Source organism: Nannospalax galili, unplaced genomic scaffold (assembly GCF_000622305.1).
Source record: "Nannospalax galili isolate Female #2095 unplaced genomic scaffold, S.galili_v1.0 scaffold417, whole genome shotgun sequence".
In the NCBI taxonomy this organism is placed as follows: domain Eukaryota; kingdom Metazoa; phylum Chordata; class Mammalia; order Rodentia; family Spalacidae; genus Nannospalax; species Nannospalax galili.
This window is the reverse complement of record NW_008340785.1, coordinates 242997-261795: the sequence shown is the minus strand read 5'-3', so window position 1 is coordinate 261795 and position 18799 is coordinate 242997. Positions and strand designations below refer to the sequence as shown.

The 18799-nt window shown below is 36.3% G+C and overlaps 1 protein-coding gene across 1 annotated transcript in view; it reads right to left on the bottom strand.

The window, feature by feature from the left end:
- The window catches only part of Tbc1d32 (TBC1 domain family member 32), a gene marked incomplete at its 5' end in the record, with an annotated part of 270497 nt that overhangs the window by 11426 nt on the left and 240272 nt on the right, over positions 1–18799 (bottom strand). The window contains 2 exons of the mRNA XM_008835797.3: positions 221–409; positions 11780–11920. Of these exons, the coding sequence (XP_008834019.3) occupies positions 221–409; positions 11780–11920 (330 nt within the window). The remainder of the gene's footprint in view (positions 1–220; positions 410–11779; positions 11921–18799) is intronic.

Below are 18799 nucleotides of genomic sequence, written 5' to 3'. Positions count from 1 at the left end.
TAACCTGGTTAAATGAAAACTTTGCATCCAGCTCTATTCTAGGTGTATATAACTTAGGTAATTCAACTCCATCCCTCACTTTCTTCATCTCTAAATTGAGGACAGTAAGACTTACCATTCAAAGCTGCTGTGGAGACCAGTTGCCTAGAAAAGTACTTGACAATTAAGCACCCCAAATTAACTTTAAACAACATTTTGGCCTAGACATAAGCATACTTACTTTTAGGAAAACTTGCAGGTCTTGAGTCTGAGTGTGCTGTAGAATGTCTTGTTGTAGATGTTTTAATATGGCTATGCAGATATACACTTGATAATCAGGACCAAGGAAAACACAAGTAGCAACATAATGGCATATTTCTATCCAATCTAAGTAATTCCAAAAACACTGAGTTATCCATTGTAGGCAAATCTTAAAAAAAAAAAAAAAAGAAGTTCATTAAGTAGGATTATAAAACCGCATTTAAAACTTGAATGAATAGGACTTAGCATATCTGGCATAGTGCATGGATTCAGTGGGGTGATGGGGGAGGCACCAATGGGGGAGGGGTTCTGGATTTGATTGGGAAATGTGTGAAATTTTAAAACTCAATTAAAAAAAATTAGGGATCAACCCACCAGAACTGGATGGTAGTACCTACTGCTGAAAACCCTACACATATAAGTTGTAGAACAAACAAAGTGAAATCAAGCTGGTGCTGACTTCAGAGCCTTAATTCCACTGGTTAGCATTACTAACCAGTGGAAATAATCATCAGTCCTACCCAGGTATGAATCCTGTGAACTACAATAACAACTGGGCTGGGAAAATCTGCCCACCAGTGTAATCAGTGGCACAATTATTATGGGAGTAACTAAGCACTCTTTAATTGGATTTAAGGTCTACTTCCTAGGATGGAGTCCATATCTGACATTGATATCAGGCTTAGTACTAACCTGTGGCTAACCAAGTCATAGGACATAGGGGAGAACCTAAGACTATCCTTACTTCTGCCTTCCAAGGCTAAGGGGTCATTGAAGAAGAGGGGGCAGCAAGATTGTAAGAGGTGGTGGATGCCCACAAGGAAACAGTTTCCCAGACAACTAGTAGGTTACTCATATGAATTCATAGCAATGGTGAGAGCACGCACAAGTACTATGCAAGCTCAAACCAGAAAAAATTCAAGCATAGACATGGGGAAGTGGATGAGAAGCTCCAACTCCACCTAAGGAAAATGTGGCCATCTATGGCTGTTGAGGGGCAAAGACAGGCTCTTCCAAGCATGAGACTCTTGGTGAGTTAATCAGGCTCCAGTGGATAAACCCATGCCGAAGTACATCTGGAGACACAAATTAGACTCTCTCTCTCATATATATATATATATATATATATACAGTACATTGGGGGGGCAACAAGAGAAGATGTGGATAGGGTATATGTAAATACCATCAAATTATATTGTATGAAAATCACCAAAATTCAATAGTAAAAAAAGTAGTAACCACAGCCAGGCATGGTGGAGCACACCTTTAATCCCAGCACTTAGGAGGCAGAGGCAGGTGGATCTCTGGTGAGTTCAAGGTCAGCCTGGTCTACATAGCAATTTCCAGGTCAGCTGGGGGCTACAGGGAAACCCTGTCTCAAAACAAACAAACAAACAAAAAAAACAACAAAAAAGTAGCAACCAATAACACATGAAACCAGTAAAATGTGCTTCATTTATCAAAATAGAAAAACATTCTGTACAGTAGCCTAATAATTATGCTTTCTGTGCTTCTTTCATATATAAAGACTCATGGGCTTGAGACTCAGGAGCAGAGGCCCACAGCACACACCAGCACTGCTCACACTGCTTACAATCTAGTTGTTGGGTGCCTTCTTCTGGCATATTGTCATCTTCTTACCCATAAAACCACTCTTAGAAAACAAATCTAAGTGACTATTTGAATTCAGAGATGTGAGTTTTTTCTATCTTACCTATAATCATAGACATATAATTATGCAGATGACAGACTGGAAAATATTACATTAATGCAAATGGACTCTTTCTGAATCAGAGAACAATTTACAGCAAACAGAATCACAGAACATATAAACTGGGGGCTAACACAGAAAATAATTTGAGAAAATGAGACTTCTACAAAAATGTTTCCTTTTTTATTTGGACTCTATGCAACTTACTTTCTGGGAAACATTTATTCAGGTTATAAAAATCAAACATGTCCATTGTGGAGAACACAGAAAAAAAAAACAGTAACAAAGATACAAAGATTAACAATGTTAGAATTTTGGTACATCAGTTATTGTTGTTCACTTATACCCCTGTCTCCTCTCAAAAAAGAAAAGATCAGCTAAGTTCCTAATCCTTAGTATCACAGAACATGACCTTGTGTGGAAATAAGGTCAGAAGGTCATCACAAATGTAGTTAAGGTAAAATGAGTTCTTTGGAGATCCTTGCAGACAGCTGGAGAGGGTGGCTGGGAGCTTAGCAGACCACCAGGGAGAGCCAGGTTCTGGCCTCCCTCTGGCCTCACTCTGGCAAAGGGTTGACAAGCACAGGGCTGCCTGAGAGAGCCTGGATCCAGCCTCCATGTGGTGAAGGAAGGCTGAGTGTACCTGACTGGAACCTGAATTGGGCTTCTATGGGTACCCCTGAATAGCTGATCTGAAGCCATCAGTTTCCTCCAAAATAAATGTGAGAGAAACTGAACCCTGTACCAACCAGCTTTACATAACCAATAAAGAAAGGATGTAGGCACCCGGATAATACAAACAGAAGCATACTTTAACTTAATTCTCATATCAGAATAATAAACAACAAAATAAATTCACATGCCAAAACCACAACAAAAGAATAATAAAATGGAAAGCCAAAATACTATGTCCCCACCAATCCGGTAGAAGAGTTCTACAAGGAGAACCACCTACAGATAACCCAGGACACAGAATTTAAAAGAACAGTCAAAAACATGATCAAGGAATTCAATGAATTTAAAGAACACATGAACAAATAAGTAAAGAGCTAAAAGGAGATAGGGATAAACTTCTGATGAATTCACAAAAGAGATAGAAACAGTGAAGAAAACTCAGGCAGAAATGAAGAAGGAAGTGAAAAACTCAATAAGTCAACTTGAAACAACAGGGGAAAGCCTCACATCTAGAATGAATGAAATGGAAAACAGGATATCAATACTGGAGGATAAAGTTGAAGGACTGGACCACTCAAGCAATGATTATGGAAAAATTTTAAAAACACAGGAATGGAATATGCAAGAGACGTGGGATACCATGAAAAGACCAGATCTACAGATCATAGGACTAGAGAGAGGAAGGAGAAGAATTTCAGGTTAATGGTGTTAACCAGATCTTAAACAGGATTGTAGAAGAGAATTTCTCAAAATTAAGGAGAGACATCCCCATACAAATACAGGAAGCACATTAGAACACCAAATAGACAGGATCAGAAAAGAAACTCCCCACAACATATAGTAAAAACACTAAATGTACAAAGAGGGAATACTGAAAGGAGCAAAAGAAAAACAACAAGTCACATACAAAGGAAAGCCCTTCAGAATTACAGCTGACTTATCAGTGCAAACCATGAAAGCCAGAAGAGCCTGGACCAAGGTATTTCCAGTTCTGCATGACAATAGATGCCAGCCCAGAATACTATACCCAGCAAAAATGTCTATTATAGTTGAAGGGGAAAGAAAAATCTTCCATGACATGAATAGCCTGAAAGAATACATGTCCAGAAAACCAGGCCTCCAAAGAATAGTTGAAGCAGTACAGAGAGCAGAGAGAGAAACAACTGTACCCTAGGGGCAACAAAAGAAAATAAACGTATAATCTAGGAAACACAAAATTACACACAGAACACAAACAGCAATCAAAATGACAGCAACCAATACCGACCTTTCAATAATAACCTTAAATATCAATGGACTCAACTCCCCAGTCAAAAGACACAGGCTAAGCGAATGGATTAAGGAACAAAATCCATCCCTTTGCGGTCTGCAAGAACCCATCTCACCTTCAAGGACAGGCACTACCTTAAGGTAAAAGGATAGAAAATATTCCAAAAAAATGGCAGTGAGAAACAAGCAGGGGTTGCAATTCTAATATCTGACAAAATAGACTTAAAAAAAAAACTAATCAGAAGATATAAGGAGGTTCACTTCATTCTGATCAAAGGAACAGAAAACCAAGAAGATATTGCAATCCTTAACAGATATACACCAAATTCTGGTGCAACCAAATTTATAAAAACAACACCACATGAGTTTAAGACACAGATTAAACCCAACTCAGTAATAGTAGGGGATTTCAATACCCCACTGTCTCCATTAGACAGGTCAACTGGACAAAGAATAAACAGAGAGACATCTGAATTAAATGACACCATACATCAAATGGACCTAACAGACATCTTTCGATTATTCCACCCAAACACCAAAGAATACACTTTCTACTAAGCACCTCGGGAACTTTTTCAATGATTGACCACATACTGGGCCACAAAATAAACCTCAACAAATACAAAAAATTCCATGCATTCTATTGGACCACAAAGCAATAAAGCTCAAAATCAACACTGGACGAAGCCCTACTCACTACACAAACTCGTGGTGATTGAACAACACATTCCTAAACAATGAGTGGGTCAAAAGAGAAATTAAAGAAATAAAAGAATTCCTGGAATTGAACCAAAAGGACAATACAACACAACACAACCTCTGGGACATAATAAAAGCAGTCCTAAGAGGGAAGTTTATAGCTCTAAGTGCCTACCTTAAAAAATTGGAAAGAGCCCAAATAAATGACCGAAAACTGCAACTCAAGGCACTGGAAAGGCAAGAACAAATGAAACCCAAATCCAGCAGAAGAGAAGAAACAAGAAAAATTAGAGCAGAAATTAATGAAATAGAAACAAAGAAAACAATATAAAGACTTTCTCTCTTTCTCTTTCTCTCTCTCTCTCTCCCCTTATTTTTTTTAGAAGTTGCTTTTTAAGTCTCTCAATTTAGTTTTTAGTGTGATGAATCTGCTTTTCAATGGCTAAGATGATGTGGTAGTTTTCTAGGTCTCCTGTAGCAAAGAACCAGAAACATGGTTGGTAAAAATTAAATTTCTCAATATTCTAGAGAAGTCTAATGTCAAGGTGTCAGCAGGCTAGTTTCTCTCAAGGCATCTCTCAGCTTGTGGATAGCTGTCTTCTATATCATACATGGTCATCCTCTGTAGTTCGCCTCTTCTTCAAATCTTCTCTTATGAGTCAAATGGGATAAGATCCATCCTAATGACATGGTTTTAAGCTTGTTACTTCTTTAGATACCCTGTGTTTGACAGAGCTACATTTGAGGCTGTTAGGGTTAGGACTTTAGTGTCTGATTGCAGGGGGAATACAATTCATACTATAACAGATGGGATGACTGAATTACTGAACTTTTGTTATTATTCATGTCAACTTTTGATTTTTGAATTGCAACCATTATGAGCCCATTTCTTCCATCTCATCTTCTGGTCATATTTCCTTTAAATAATGCCAATAATATGGCAAGCTAAAATTTTTTTAAATTGTAATTCTGTTCTCAGGTATAAGGTGTTCCTTTACAACTATAATTGCCCATTCTATGCCTCAAATATTTGACTATAGTCTATGAGTTTAACTCAGTATTGAATTCAGAAGGTCCATTATTTATCAACAATGAGGATATATTAGCTTTACTGTTCATACGCACTAGCAGGATTCTTCTCTTAAATTTCAATGTAGTGGGTGAGTGGGCTCCACCAAACCTCTCCTGCCCCCTTCAGATCCCTGCAATGTGACTCTGCTGGATGGAGAAGGAGCTGAAAGAGATTAGGGCTTTCTTTGACTAAATACAACATTTCTAATTTCCTTAAAGCATTGCTTTGTTCTTTGCTATAGCTATTAACTGTAATCAACTCATGGCTAGCTGAAAATTTGAGTCTGTGGATGAGTGAAGGAGGAACAAGTGATGAATGAGAATGAAAATAAATATAAATAGTATCATATCCCCAGAAAATAGTCAGATACAGCTGTCAGTTTCAGACAACTGGCAAGTAGACAGAGAAGAGGTGGCCACAGCTTTCTGTCAAATATTTATGTTGGTTACAAGAATCTACTATTGTTTTCCAATGCAGTTTTAATGTTTCTGGCAATTATTCTGGCAAAAAAAAAATTGGCAAATGCATCTTTCATCTATTAAAAGGATATAATATATGTATTTTCTATGACATTAAAAATTTTGAGGAAAACAAAAAGTTACAACTAAAAACACTTTGGAAATATGTATATAAAGTACTATATACATATTTTTCTATAACAAAGGCACAGATGACATAAATTTAACAAATATTTACAGATGGCCTAATATACAGGTATTAAAATGAACAAACACTGAATTTTGTACGTATCAATTTTCATGAGAGTACAGACATATTTTCTCAACATATGAAAGTGCTATCTTGGTTGAATTATCTGCTAATTGGACTGTATTTTCAAGATACTTTGGAATTACTAAACTGCACTGGCAGAATTATCAAATACTTCCCATAGAAAATACTAAATTATGACTCATGGTTTTAATCCTTAAGCAAATAACTTCCCTAACTTTATAATATAAGAAGAGTTTGGACTCTGCATTGTAAATAGTTCGGCTACTCTGAGCAATGGCCTGCAGTCAGTCCTCTGTACCACAAAAGGATAAAACAAAACAAAACAAAACAAAAAGTCTTAAAACAGTCTGAAAATCAGCTGATAGTATAGGACCCTAATAGGGAAAAAAATGTACCCAAGTAAACATGATACAGCTTTTTTTCTGTGACATTTTTATTATGGGATTTTTCAAACACAGAAGGGACAGAAAATAATATAAGACTAGATTCATAAAAGCTTCAAAACTCCTCTGTAGGTTCACCGTCCATCTTTCAAAAAACTTAAAGATAAATTACATCATCGGTTTGTCTGTGCTGACACGGTATTACACTGAGAATTCTAATTTCCAATAATAGCATCATGGTTATTTTTAATTTTATTTATCATATAAAATCTAATAACAGAATCACTCCCATGAATAATATTATGCAAAACAGTAGTGTTTTCCTGTCTTCTAGTCTTTAGACAACATTGCATGGGGTTCACAGTCACATTTCTTTTTTTAGGAACACCCCTTTAAGTTTTCCCATCATATCAACACTATTAGTTTTATTTGAATCAGTGTGAAAGAAATAAAAAGTATTCCTGGAACTAAATGAAAAGGACAATACAACATAACAAACCCTCTGGGACACTTTTTTAAAAGCAGTCCTAAGAGGGAAGTTTATAGCTCTAACTGCCTACATTAAAAAAATCAGGAAGAACACAAGTAAATGACTTAACATTGCAACTGAAGACTCTTGAAAGGCAACAACAAATGAAACCCAAACCCAACAGACAAGAAGAAATGACACAAATCAGAGCAGAAATTAGTGAAATACAAAGAAAACAATAGAAAGAATCAAGGAATCTAAGAACTGCTTCTTTGAAAAGATAAACAAGATAGAAAGATCCTTAGCCCAGTTAACCAAAAAGAAAGAGCAACTCTAAATCAAGCCAGCTCCCTTGATGACACAGTTCCCCGCAGTGATCAATGCCATGCAGCTTGGTGATTCCAAGGAATAAGAGATAAACCATTAAAGATACATAGTGCTTTGTAAACCAGGAAAAGTATACTAAATGCATTAAGAAAAGATTGTTAGCAAAAGATGAAACTATCAGAAAGTTGGGGCTAGAGAAATGACTCAGTGGTTCAGAGCACTGACAGATCTTGCAGAGGACTGGCATTCAAAGCCCAGCACCCACATAGTAGCTAACGATTGTCCAACTCCAGTTCCAGGAGATCCAACTTCTGACTTTCACGGGCATTGCATGACATGAATGCACTTACATACATGCAGGCAATACACTGATACACATAAGAAATAAAAATAATAAATAAAATGTTTTTTAAGAACTATCAAAAAGCTGCTGGGCATAGTGGTGCACATCTTTAGTCCCAGCACTCGGGAGGCAGAGGCAGGCAGATCTCTGTGAGTTCAAGGCCAGCCTGGTCTGCATAGTGAGTTCCAGGCCAGTTGGGGCTACAGGGAGACCCTATCTCAAAAAGGAAAAATAAATAAGTAAAAAGGAGCTATCAAAAAGTTGATTGGAAAGTGATTTTCTGTTGCTCACTTAAAAAGAGAACGTAAATTCAGATTTGTGTTTTCTTTCCAATCTCAGTAACTCTTAAAAGAAACTCTAATCAAGAGATATGCTTTTCTAACTACATTTAATTTCTGTGTACTCTAGTTGAACTTATTATTTTTACTCTAGAGATCTGTATATTTCATTTAGCAACCTTGCCACTAATCCTTCACTAATTAGCCAATCCCCTCGTGTCTAAAAATACACAGTTTCAAAAAGCACTACTACTAATTACATCAAAATGAGTAAGCTTTGAAACGTAAAATTTATACCCAAATAATGACTTAATCATATATACCAATTTAGTTACTTATACCCCATTTTCATATTTCATAATTAGCAATAAAGGTAAATAATCAACAAAGCAATGATAGGTACTTAAGAAAAAATTATTAGTTCACTTAGGGAGCCACTGCAAGGCATTTTTTACATTCATCGAAAATGAATAATGTCACTGCTTAGAAATTTTTTTTTAAATAAATCCATTCCTTATATGTAGGTCACACTTTTTTGTTCAGTTGCTTCAGTCTCACACTATAGCCCAGATTAGCTTAGAACTCTCTGTGTAGACTAGGTTGGCCTGGAACTCATGGCAGTCCTGCTGCCTGGGACTGTCGAGGGGCTAGAATCAAAAAGTCAACCATTACCTTGGCTTCTATGTGTTTTCAAATGAAAATTTATCAAGGTATATCAAATTCATAACATAAAAATTTTTCTTTCAATTATTAAATTGATAGAGTAGAGCCTGAGATATAAATTTTCCCCATAATCTTTGGCAATCCATTTCTAAATTAAAGAATATACATTATGGGTTCATGAATGATCAGAAGCATTTAACAATACACACTGTACTGGTCAAGAGGAGAGGAGCAAAAAGTAATTCTGAGGAACATATTATTTTCAGCACAGAGTTTTGGAAGACTAGAAAGAATGGATTGATTACAGTAAATATTTAAGAAACTACCTCCAAGCAGAATTTTAAAATTTGTTATTCAAAGTTCAAGCAAGAGTTTCATGTAGCAAAATTTAAAAATGGCTAAGTATCCTTTCTACTGGATTGAATTCTTTGTTGCATTTAAATTTCTTAATAACTTCATAAGACTTAAAGTAAGAATACCTCACTTGAAGTACATGTACTGAGTGATAGGCATTTCATCAAGGTAATCATAAAAGCACATATAATGCCAAGAAGAACTACTGTCTACTTAGAGGAAATGTCTAGTAGGGTAAATGCAAGGGAAGGCAAGGATGATTTACAGCAAAGAAAAGTAATAATGTGTCACATAAATGAATCAAATAAGCTAAGACCAAGTTAATGCTAACGGTAAAGGAGGCTGGAAGAATTTGACTAAAAGAGATGAAATTAAATACTTTACAAACTAAGAACAGAAATATTCTTCAAAATGGCATGGATAAGTCTCTCCAATATGGTATTACTTAATGGTGAAATGGCTGAGTAGTTTCTTAACAAATTAATTCTAAAATAGAAAACAATATTTCGATTTATTTTTGAATAAATACATAATAAAAGTGAAGAATTAAAGTACATTGTTTCAAAGTTGGAGTGAAGAGAAAATTAATGTCTTTACAATACATAATCTAATTATAATAATGACTTTATTAATTATTAACAATACCAAAGAGCAAATGAAATGGAAATAAGTATCTCAAATAATACTAACTAGTAATATCTGTAAGGATATTTAAACGGAAAGAAACTCTGACTTTAGTGAAATATGCAAACAAGTGGAAAATGGAGTATGCTCCAGTTGAGCATGCTCCAAAGGGCAGGCTGCACTTCCTCATGTAGAAAGGCAGACCACCGCAAGGACATACCTTCCTCAAAATATTATATAATGTAGCATAATAGTAATCTAAATCTCATCCACATTCAAATGTCTGATTTAAACTGGGCATAGTTACCTTTAAAGTCAATGTAAAGGAATCAACAAGGAAAAACGGTTCCGTTGATATTTTGTGGAGATGAAAGATAGGTGATAGGATTACTCTTACTTAATATTAAACAATAGTACAGTATTAAGTATATATATATATATATATATATACACACACACACACAAACACACATTAGGAACTGAAGAGATTTAAGTGGGGGTACTACTAATTTAAATAAGAAACTTGCCAGGAGTGGAGGCACCCATATTTAACCTCAGTACTCAGGAGACAGAGGCAGATGGATTTCTGTGTGTTCAAGGTTCTGACTAAGAAAATAGACAGCTAAAAGAAGATTCAATAAACAAAACTCTGGGCATATCAGATGTGTTAGTGGTCATAAAAACAAAACTTAAAGAGAAAAATTGTCACAAATGGCTTAAACCAGACTCGAGAGACTCGAGGAACAGGTAATCTATTAATTTTTATTAAGAGAATAAAATGAAAGTAATCTGATGATCTGAGCCTTAATGATATTGCTGTCTTTCAATTAAATATGTCTACCTTCTGGACCACTAACCTAAAGAGTATTACTATTTCTGCAGTGCTGGGATTAAACCCTGGGTCTCTTCCATGTTCAACACATGCTGTATCATCAAGCTATACCCCACATCCTGATCCAAAGCTACTCATATGAACTCACAGCAATGGTGACAGCATGCAGAAATTCCATGCTAACTCAAGCCAGACAAAATCCCAGCACAGGCATGGGGAAGTGGGTAAGAAATCCCAATCCAACCTAAGGAACTTTTTGGCAATTGATAGCCAAAGGGAAGGGGAAAGACTGTCCTACAGGGATGGGTCTCTTGGTGAGCCCAGTAGATGAATCCACACTGAAGAATATTTAGGACACAAATCAGACTCTCTCTCTCTCTCTCTCTCTCTCTCATATGAGAGAGAGAGAGAGTACATTAGATTGAGCGAGAGGCAGTGAGATGTGTGGATGGGGAGGGGACCTATCATCAAACTATAATATATGAAAACTGAAAAAAAATCAATTAAAAAAAGAATAGAAAAAATTTTAATCTCAAAATACTAATTTTTTCCTTATTATAACACAACAATGAAACAGGCTGCACCTGCAGCAATGTAACCCTGGCCACACAGAGGCATGGGATATCTGTGGCTACTACCATTCATAAGTTACTGCATAATCCAGGGCCTACAAGAAAAGTGACAACTTCTTAGATCCCAAAAGTAGGAAGGCAGGCTGAGGCTAGGGTTCATTTCCTGGACTTTGGTGTTAGACAGGACATAGTACATCTCATACACCAGACACTCCATGTTGGAAGGGAATTCTTGCTCTCTGTCTCCTTTCAATTAGCCATATTAGTAAGCAAGTATTAACTACATTTTAAATTATATTACATATTACAGTTTTAAAACAAACTTGAGCCCTGAATACCTAAAATTAAACTTGAAATATATGAATTATATAGATTTGCTACTGATAAAGCAAATGTATACAATAATCAGCATGTGGGGGTTAGTGATCTAAGTAAGTACTTTTGTTCATTTAAATGTACTTCCTACATTGGATAGGAATGCACTCTTTAAGATAGTGATCTGGTAGTTGAAGGGTTTCTACTCCCTAAAGGATTACCTGTGATGGAGCAAAGCCAGACATGTGGAAAGCTGAAAACACAAGAGGCACCTCGGCCTTCAGCAGCATCTCAATGTAGTGAGTACTGCAGGAATACACGGGATGGATACCAGTTTCTATGATGTCAGCAGGAAGGTATCGCTGCATGAAAGAGAAATGGGAAACTGTAAATACAGAGATAATTTAAAACAATCAAACATACTTATCTAAGTCTTTTTGCTTAAGCCATTTTGAAATTGATATGGTGGGTCTGGGGACATAGTTCAGTTGACAGAATGCTTGCCTAGCATGCACAAAACTCAGAGTTTGATTCATAGCATGACATAAACCTGGTGTGCTGAGTACATGCCTGTAATCCCAACACTAGAGTAGCAACTGGAGGATCAGAAGTTCAAGATCGTCCTGGGATACACAGAGAGTTTGAGGCCAGCATGGGTTACTGAGACCCTATCTCAAGAAAATAAATAAAATAAAATTTATATGGTAGTCAAAGAAATTATATGGTAGTATAACATGTTACCACAATTATTGTAAGTGTGTGTATTAAAGTCAGAATGTTAAACATTGTAGAAATAAGAAATATTCAATAAGGATATATACCTTTCAAAAACACAGGAGTAAGGGTAACCTGTAATTGTGTCAACTTCTATGAATGAGGTGGAGAGGTGTTGCATGAAGAAAATAAAGATATGATGAGTGCATGAGTAACAAATATTTTCCATATTAATAATAAGACACATGTTTAATAGTATTGGTCTTGGCCAATGATTTTAGGTTATAAAGTTTTAGTCAGCCTTGATAATGTTTGCCTAGTCCTGTTTCATTTGTTGATGGTAACTCATATCTGAATTACACAAAAACTGACAACTCTCTAATAAACTCACTACTGAGATGGGACAAAGAGCATAATAATTTACTCAAAGTTTTCAAGCCAACTACTTTATTTTTATGTTTAAGTATATATTTAAATAATGCATGTATGTATGAATATATACACATGCATGTGGGGATGACATTTTGGGGAATGCCTTCTGTTACAACTGAGAGTCTAACCTAATCTTTGAACCAAAGATAATCTTGTTTTGAAATCATTTAACACTATCTCAGCCTCTTTACAGTGTAAACAACCTTACTAGACGTTGGCCTCTTCTTATAACCCAAATATATAGCTTTAACCTCTGATGACCCTTCCCCACCCCTGACTCAGAATAATGTATGTACATGAGTATGCTGTGAAAATATCATGTAATGAAAGCAGTACATATCACTGGAAGCAATGAATTATCCCATTTATGTTGCAAATAACAGGTGAGATTAAATTGGTAACATCTGTTTGTGGCTGTGTAAGCTGTTTTGGGTCAGTAAGGGATAAGAAAGGGAAAAAAAAAAAACCCTAATAAGACAAGTTTTGTTTCTCCTTTCCCATTTCAAGCTGGATGTATTGTTTCATTTGATAAGAAAGCAAGGCCACTTTGTTCAGGAGGACAGTTCCAAAGAAAAAGAGAAGAACAAATTCTCAGAACAGATCAGGCTTACTCTTGGTTCCAACAGATGCTAAGGGGTTAGGCTGTTTTTGTTTAGGCACCACCATAAGGTTCTCTCTCTCTCTCTCTCTCTCTCTCTCTCTCTCTACACACACACACACACACACACACACACACATTTACAAACTTAGATTCTACATCAGTGAGCTTATAAAGTTCAGCATTTTTAAAATGTATCTCTTGCTCTGGGAATATAGCACAGTGGTTGTCTACTACATGTAAGGACCTAAGATCAGTTCTCCGCGCTGGAAAAAAAATTAGCTCTTAGATGTAATTTATCATTTGAAACAATAGTATTACATTTTTTGTTACTATAAATCCAATACTTTTATAGAATCATTATTTATAGCAAAGAATAATAAATTCGAAGATATAATTTGTGATAAGAAAAACTAATGAAAAGCAAATTAGATCAATAAAGTCAACACCCAACACTGGACTACATAATTAAGAGATGTCCAAAGGACATCTTATTATCTTCACTTTACCTTACATTTTAACTCTTATTTTAGATTTTGTAAAATAAAAATTCATGGTTTTAAATAAATCAAATGCATACATAACATAAATGGTAAAATACATAGACATTGGCTTAAACTTTTCTATTACAATAAAGTTTCAGAAACCCTAAATTGATTTATCTGTGATTTTTATTTTTTGTCACTCATCATCAGAAAGGATTTATTACTATTTCACATTATAGAAGTACATATTTGCATGAATAAATAAATCAGTGTAAATACTATGTGTCTTATGAATGGTTCTTTAGGAGATATCATGCTAAAATATTAATTCTAAATACACAGATAGCATATTAACTGGAAATCTTATGCTTAGCTATATAGACAACCAGGACAAAAAGTTCTGTTCAATTATTAAATATAACACCAAGTATGAATTAATGCCCTTTGATTCATCTCTTGCCAAACACATGTGTTTCACTGACACCTCTTTATGTAATGCATAAACTAATAATCATGTAAAAAAGCAAAAATCAACTTACACATTTAAAATTTCAACATGAATTTAATAAGAATTTTCTATGTACATAGGTAGTATAGGAATTATATGCACAGGAACTAATTCTTTTTTGTTTGATTGTTTGTTTTATACAGGCTCTCCCTGTATCCGAACTGGCCAGAAACTCGCTATGTAGACAAGGTGAGCCTTGATGGCACAGAGTGCCTATGTCTCCTACTGCTGGGATCAAAAGTGTGTGCCATCACATTCAGCTGAGTTCTTCTCTTTTTATAAATTGTACTCTGTTAAAAGAACCTTAAGTTTGACTTTGACTTCTGATAAGCAACACAGCTCCTAATACCAAACCTTGCATATTCAATATTGACCAAATGACAAGAGCCCAATGATTACAATTGTTACTATAGCAAAGTCATAATTAAAGTCTTATATCTTGTCTATTATCTGCCATTCCATAACTCTAATAGTAAATAATAAATGGTATTTATAAAGCCTGATCAATAATAGATGACTCACACGAACATAACAAACGGTCTTGTGAATCATTAAAATAAAATAATTATACTTTTAGACATTTAGGTTTCTACTATAGGTAATTCTGATGAGTTGCTTATTCCTGACACCAAGAAAAGTCTAGTTCCATGTTGGTATGGAAATTAAATAGAAATATTCTATTAGAAAGATTTGAATCTCTCCAGTCCAATGCAGCTCATTCCACTCCTCCATATACTGAGTCTCAATGGGCAGAGGATTGACCAAGCTTTGCAGCAATACTGCTAGTTAATCTGCACATAATGGAGAGGAGTAAGGAGAAAAATTTAAGGATTTCTCAAAACTTTAATACTGCATTTCTAAAAAACATACATATATATATATTCCTTCTTTAAGGAAAAAGGAAATGAAATATGAGGAATATTGAAATTTATGTATAGGCAAGAATTTTGACACTAGTCCTTATTCCTAAAGGTATCTCTCCTATGACTTACTTTTAAAAAGCATTTTAATTGAATTTTTGTGATGTTCATACAATATAATTTGATGGTATTTAGATCCCCTCCCCTATTCACACCTCCCCTTAATGCCCCCTAACCAATTTAATGTACTTGAAAGAGACTCTCTCTGCCCCTCCTGGCAGCCATCAGTTGCCACAGTTTTCTTAGGTTGGATTGAGGTTTCTTACTCACTTCCACATGTCTCTACTGGGATTTTGTCTGGTTTGAGCTTGCATAGGATTTGTGCATACTGTCACAAATGCTGTGAGTTCCTATGAGTAACTGAACAGCTGTCTGGAAAACTGTTTCCTTGTGATCATCCACCACCTTAGCTCTTAAACTTTTTCTGCCCTCTCTTTTGCAATGATTCCTGAGCCCTGGGAGGCTGAAGTTTGATATAGGTATCCCATTCAGAAATAAGCTCTCAGCAGCTTCTTGTTCCCTGCACATTGGCTAGTTGTGGGTTTCTGTGTTAATCACCATCCGCTGCATAAGGAAACTTCTCTGGTAAAGTTGAAAATGCATTAATCCAGCCAGGATCTTTCCTGGGTGAGTTCTGCCACTCCCACTGTACCTTGCCTCCCCCAGCCTTGTTCATCCTCCTACCTCCCCCACCCCATCTCTCCTCCTAGCATGGACACTGGCCCATTTCTTCTCTTGGCACCCTAGACCTCTGGACTGTGCTCTTGGCCCAGACTTCCCACTAATTCCAGATCCTTTGCACCCAGACCAACCCAATTCCTCCCTCTAGTCCCCAAGAGCCCTCAGGGCCTGTTCCCTCCCTCACTTCACTTTTGCATTTCTGGGCAGCACAACCCCCGGGTTCCTGGAGCCAGCATCTTTCCTGGGAAAGTATGGCTGAGTCCACGGTGCCTTGACTACCCCAGCCCATCTCTCTTCCTAGCATGGGCATTGGCCCATTTCTTCTCTTAGCACCCTAGACTTCTGGCCTGCCTTCTTATCCCAGAAACCCTACTGCTGCCTGACACTTTGGACCCAGACCAACCCAATTCCTCCCTCTAGTCCCCAGAAGCCCTTCAGGCCTGGTCCCACCCCAACCTCTCCTTTGCATTCCTGAGACAGGACCTCAGCCCAGGCAAGCCCAGCCCCCAAAGTCCTGAGTTCAGCATCTTTCCTGGAGGGATCCAGACCTTAGAAGAAAGCCTAAGAGCATCTGATCCTCATCTGACTTGGGCCTCTGTGGGAACTCCTGAAGACAAAAGCAATTTGGCCACTACAATATAAAACCAAAGGAGAGAACCTGAGGCCTAGACCAACCAGCTTTTTATGTCCAACAAGTAAACCACAAGGCACATAAAGTTTACAAAAAGAAGCAGATTAAACTCAACAAAGGAAGGCTTAAGTCTCACACAAGAATCAGAAACTACAAAAGAAATCCAAAAGTCAAAGTCACAGAGAAAAAATAATAACATAAAAAATGCAAATAATAGATCTCCACCAAGGACCAACAGTCCTGTAGAGGAGTACAATGAACCCCCTAGAGATAACACAGGACATGGAATTTAAAAGAACAATTATAAACAGGATAAAAGAATTCAATTATTTTAAAGAACACACAAACAAAAAATCAAAGAACTGAAAGAAGGTAGGGATAAATTTTGGAATGAATTCAGAAAAGAGTTAGAAATATTGAAGAATACTCAGGCTGAAATGAAGAAGGAAGTGAAAGAATCAGTAAGCCAATTAGAAACAACAGGAGAAAGCCTCACCAATAGGATGAATGAAATGGAAAATAGAATATCAAGACTGGAAGGTAAAGAGGATGAATTAGACCACTCAAGCAAAGATTATGAAAAATTTAAGAAAAAAAAAGAATCGAATATGCAGGAATTGTGTGACACCATAAAAAGACTAAACTTACACATTCCAGGCATAGAGGAGGGAGAAGAATCTCAGGATAATGGTATGGACCAGATCTTCAACAGGATTGTCATATAAATGGACTCAAAGACAAGAACCACATGGTCATCTGAATAGATGCAGAGAAGGCCTTTGACAAAATTCAACATGCATTTGTGTTCAAAGTCCTAGAGGGAATTGGACTGGAGGGAACATACCTCAACATAATTAAAGCCATATATAACAAACCCACAGCCAACATCATTCTACATGGAGAAAAACTGGAAGCATGACCATTAAAATCAGGAACCTAAGCTATGGGAGGGTGCTATCTGGGAAGTAGGTGTAAAAATTCACATAGTCATCTGAATAGATGCCAAAAGGGCCTTTGACAAAATTCAGCATGCATTCTTGATAAAATTTCTAAAGGGAATTGGACTGGAGGGAACACACCTCAGCATAATTAAAGCTATATACAACAAATCCACAGCCAATATCATTCTAAATGGAGAAAAACTGGAACCATTCCTATTAAAATCAGGAACCAGACAAGGATGTCCACTATCTCCACTCCTTTTCAATATAGTGCTTGGAACTCTTGCTAGAGCAATAAGACAGGAGAAGGAAATTAAAGGAGTATTAATTGGAAAAGAAGAGGTCAAAATATCAATTTTACAGAACATATGACACTATACCTAAGAGATTCCAAAAGTTGCAGCATCCAGCAGAAAATTCCTAGAACTGATCAACATTTTCAGGACAGCGGCAGGTTATAAAATCAGTCTACAAAAATCAGTAGCCTTTCTACATACCAGTAACAAACAATTGGAGAAAGAATACAGGGAAATGCTCCCAGTCACAGCTGCTGCAAAATAAATAAATAAATAAAATATCTGGGAATAAATCTGACCAAAGACACCAAAGATCTCTAAAATGAAAATTTTTAATCATTAAAGAAATAGATTGAAGAAAACACCAGGAGATGTAAGGACCTCCCATGCTCATGGATTGGAAGAATTAATATTGTGAAAATGATCACCCTACCAAGACCAATATATAGATTCAATGCAATCCCAATCAAAATCCCCATGACATACCTTACAAATTAGAAAAAAAAAATCCTTATATTTGTATGGAAACACAAAAGTCCTCAGATAGCCAAAGCAACCCTGAGCACAAAGAGCAATGGTGGGGGTTACTATACCAGATCTCAAAGAATACTACAGAGATATAGTCATAAAAACAGCATGGTGCTGGCACAAAAATAGACACATAGATCAACGGAACATCATTCAAGATCCAAACCCAAGTACATGCAATTTCAGCCACCTGATAAACAACACACAGTGGAGGAAAGACAGCATCTTCAGCAAATGGTGCTGGCAAAACTGGATCTCCACCTGTAGAAGAATAAAACTAATCCTTCCTTATATTTCACCTTGTACAAAAGTCAACTCCAAAGACCTCAATGTGGAACTGGAAACCCTGAAACTATTAGAAGAAGCTATAGGCAGCAACTTACAAGATATAGGTGAAAGGATTTTCTAAATCAGACAGAAGTAGCTCAGGAATTAAGGTCAGCAATCAACAAGTGGGACCTCATTAAACTAAAATGCTTCTGGGCAGCAAAAGAAACAATAAAAAAG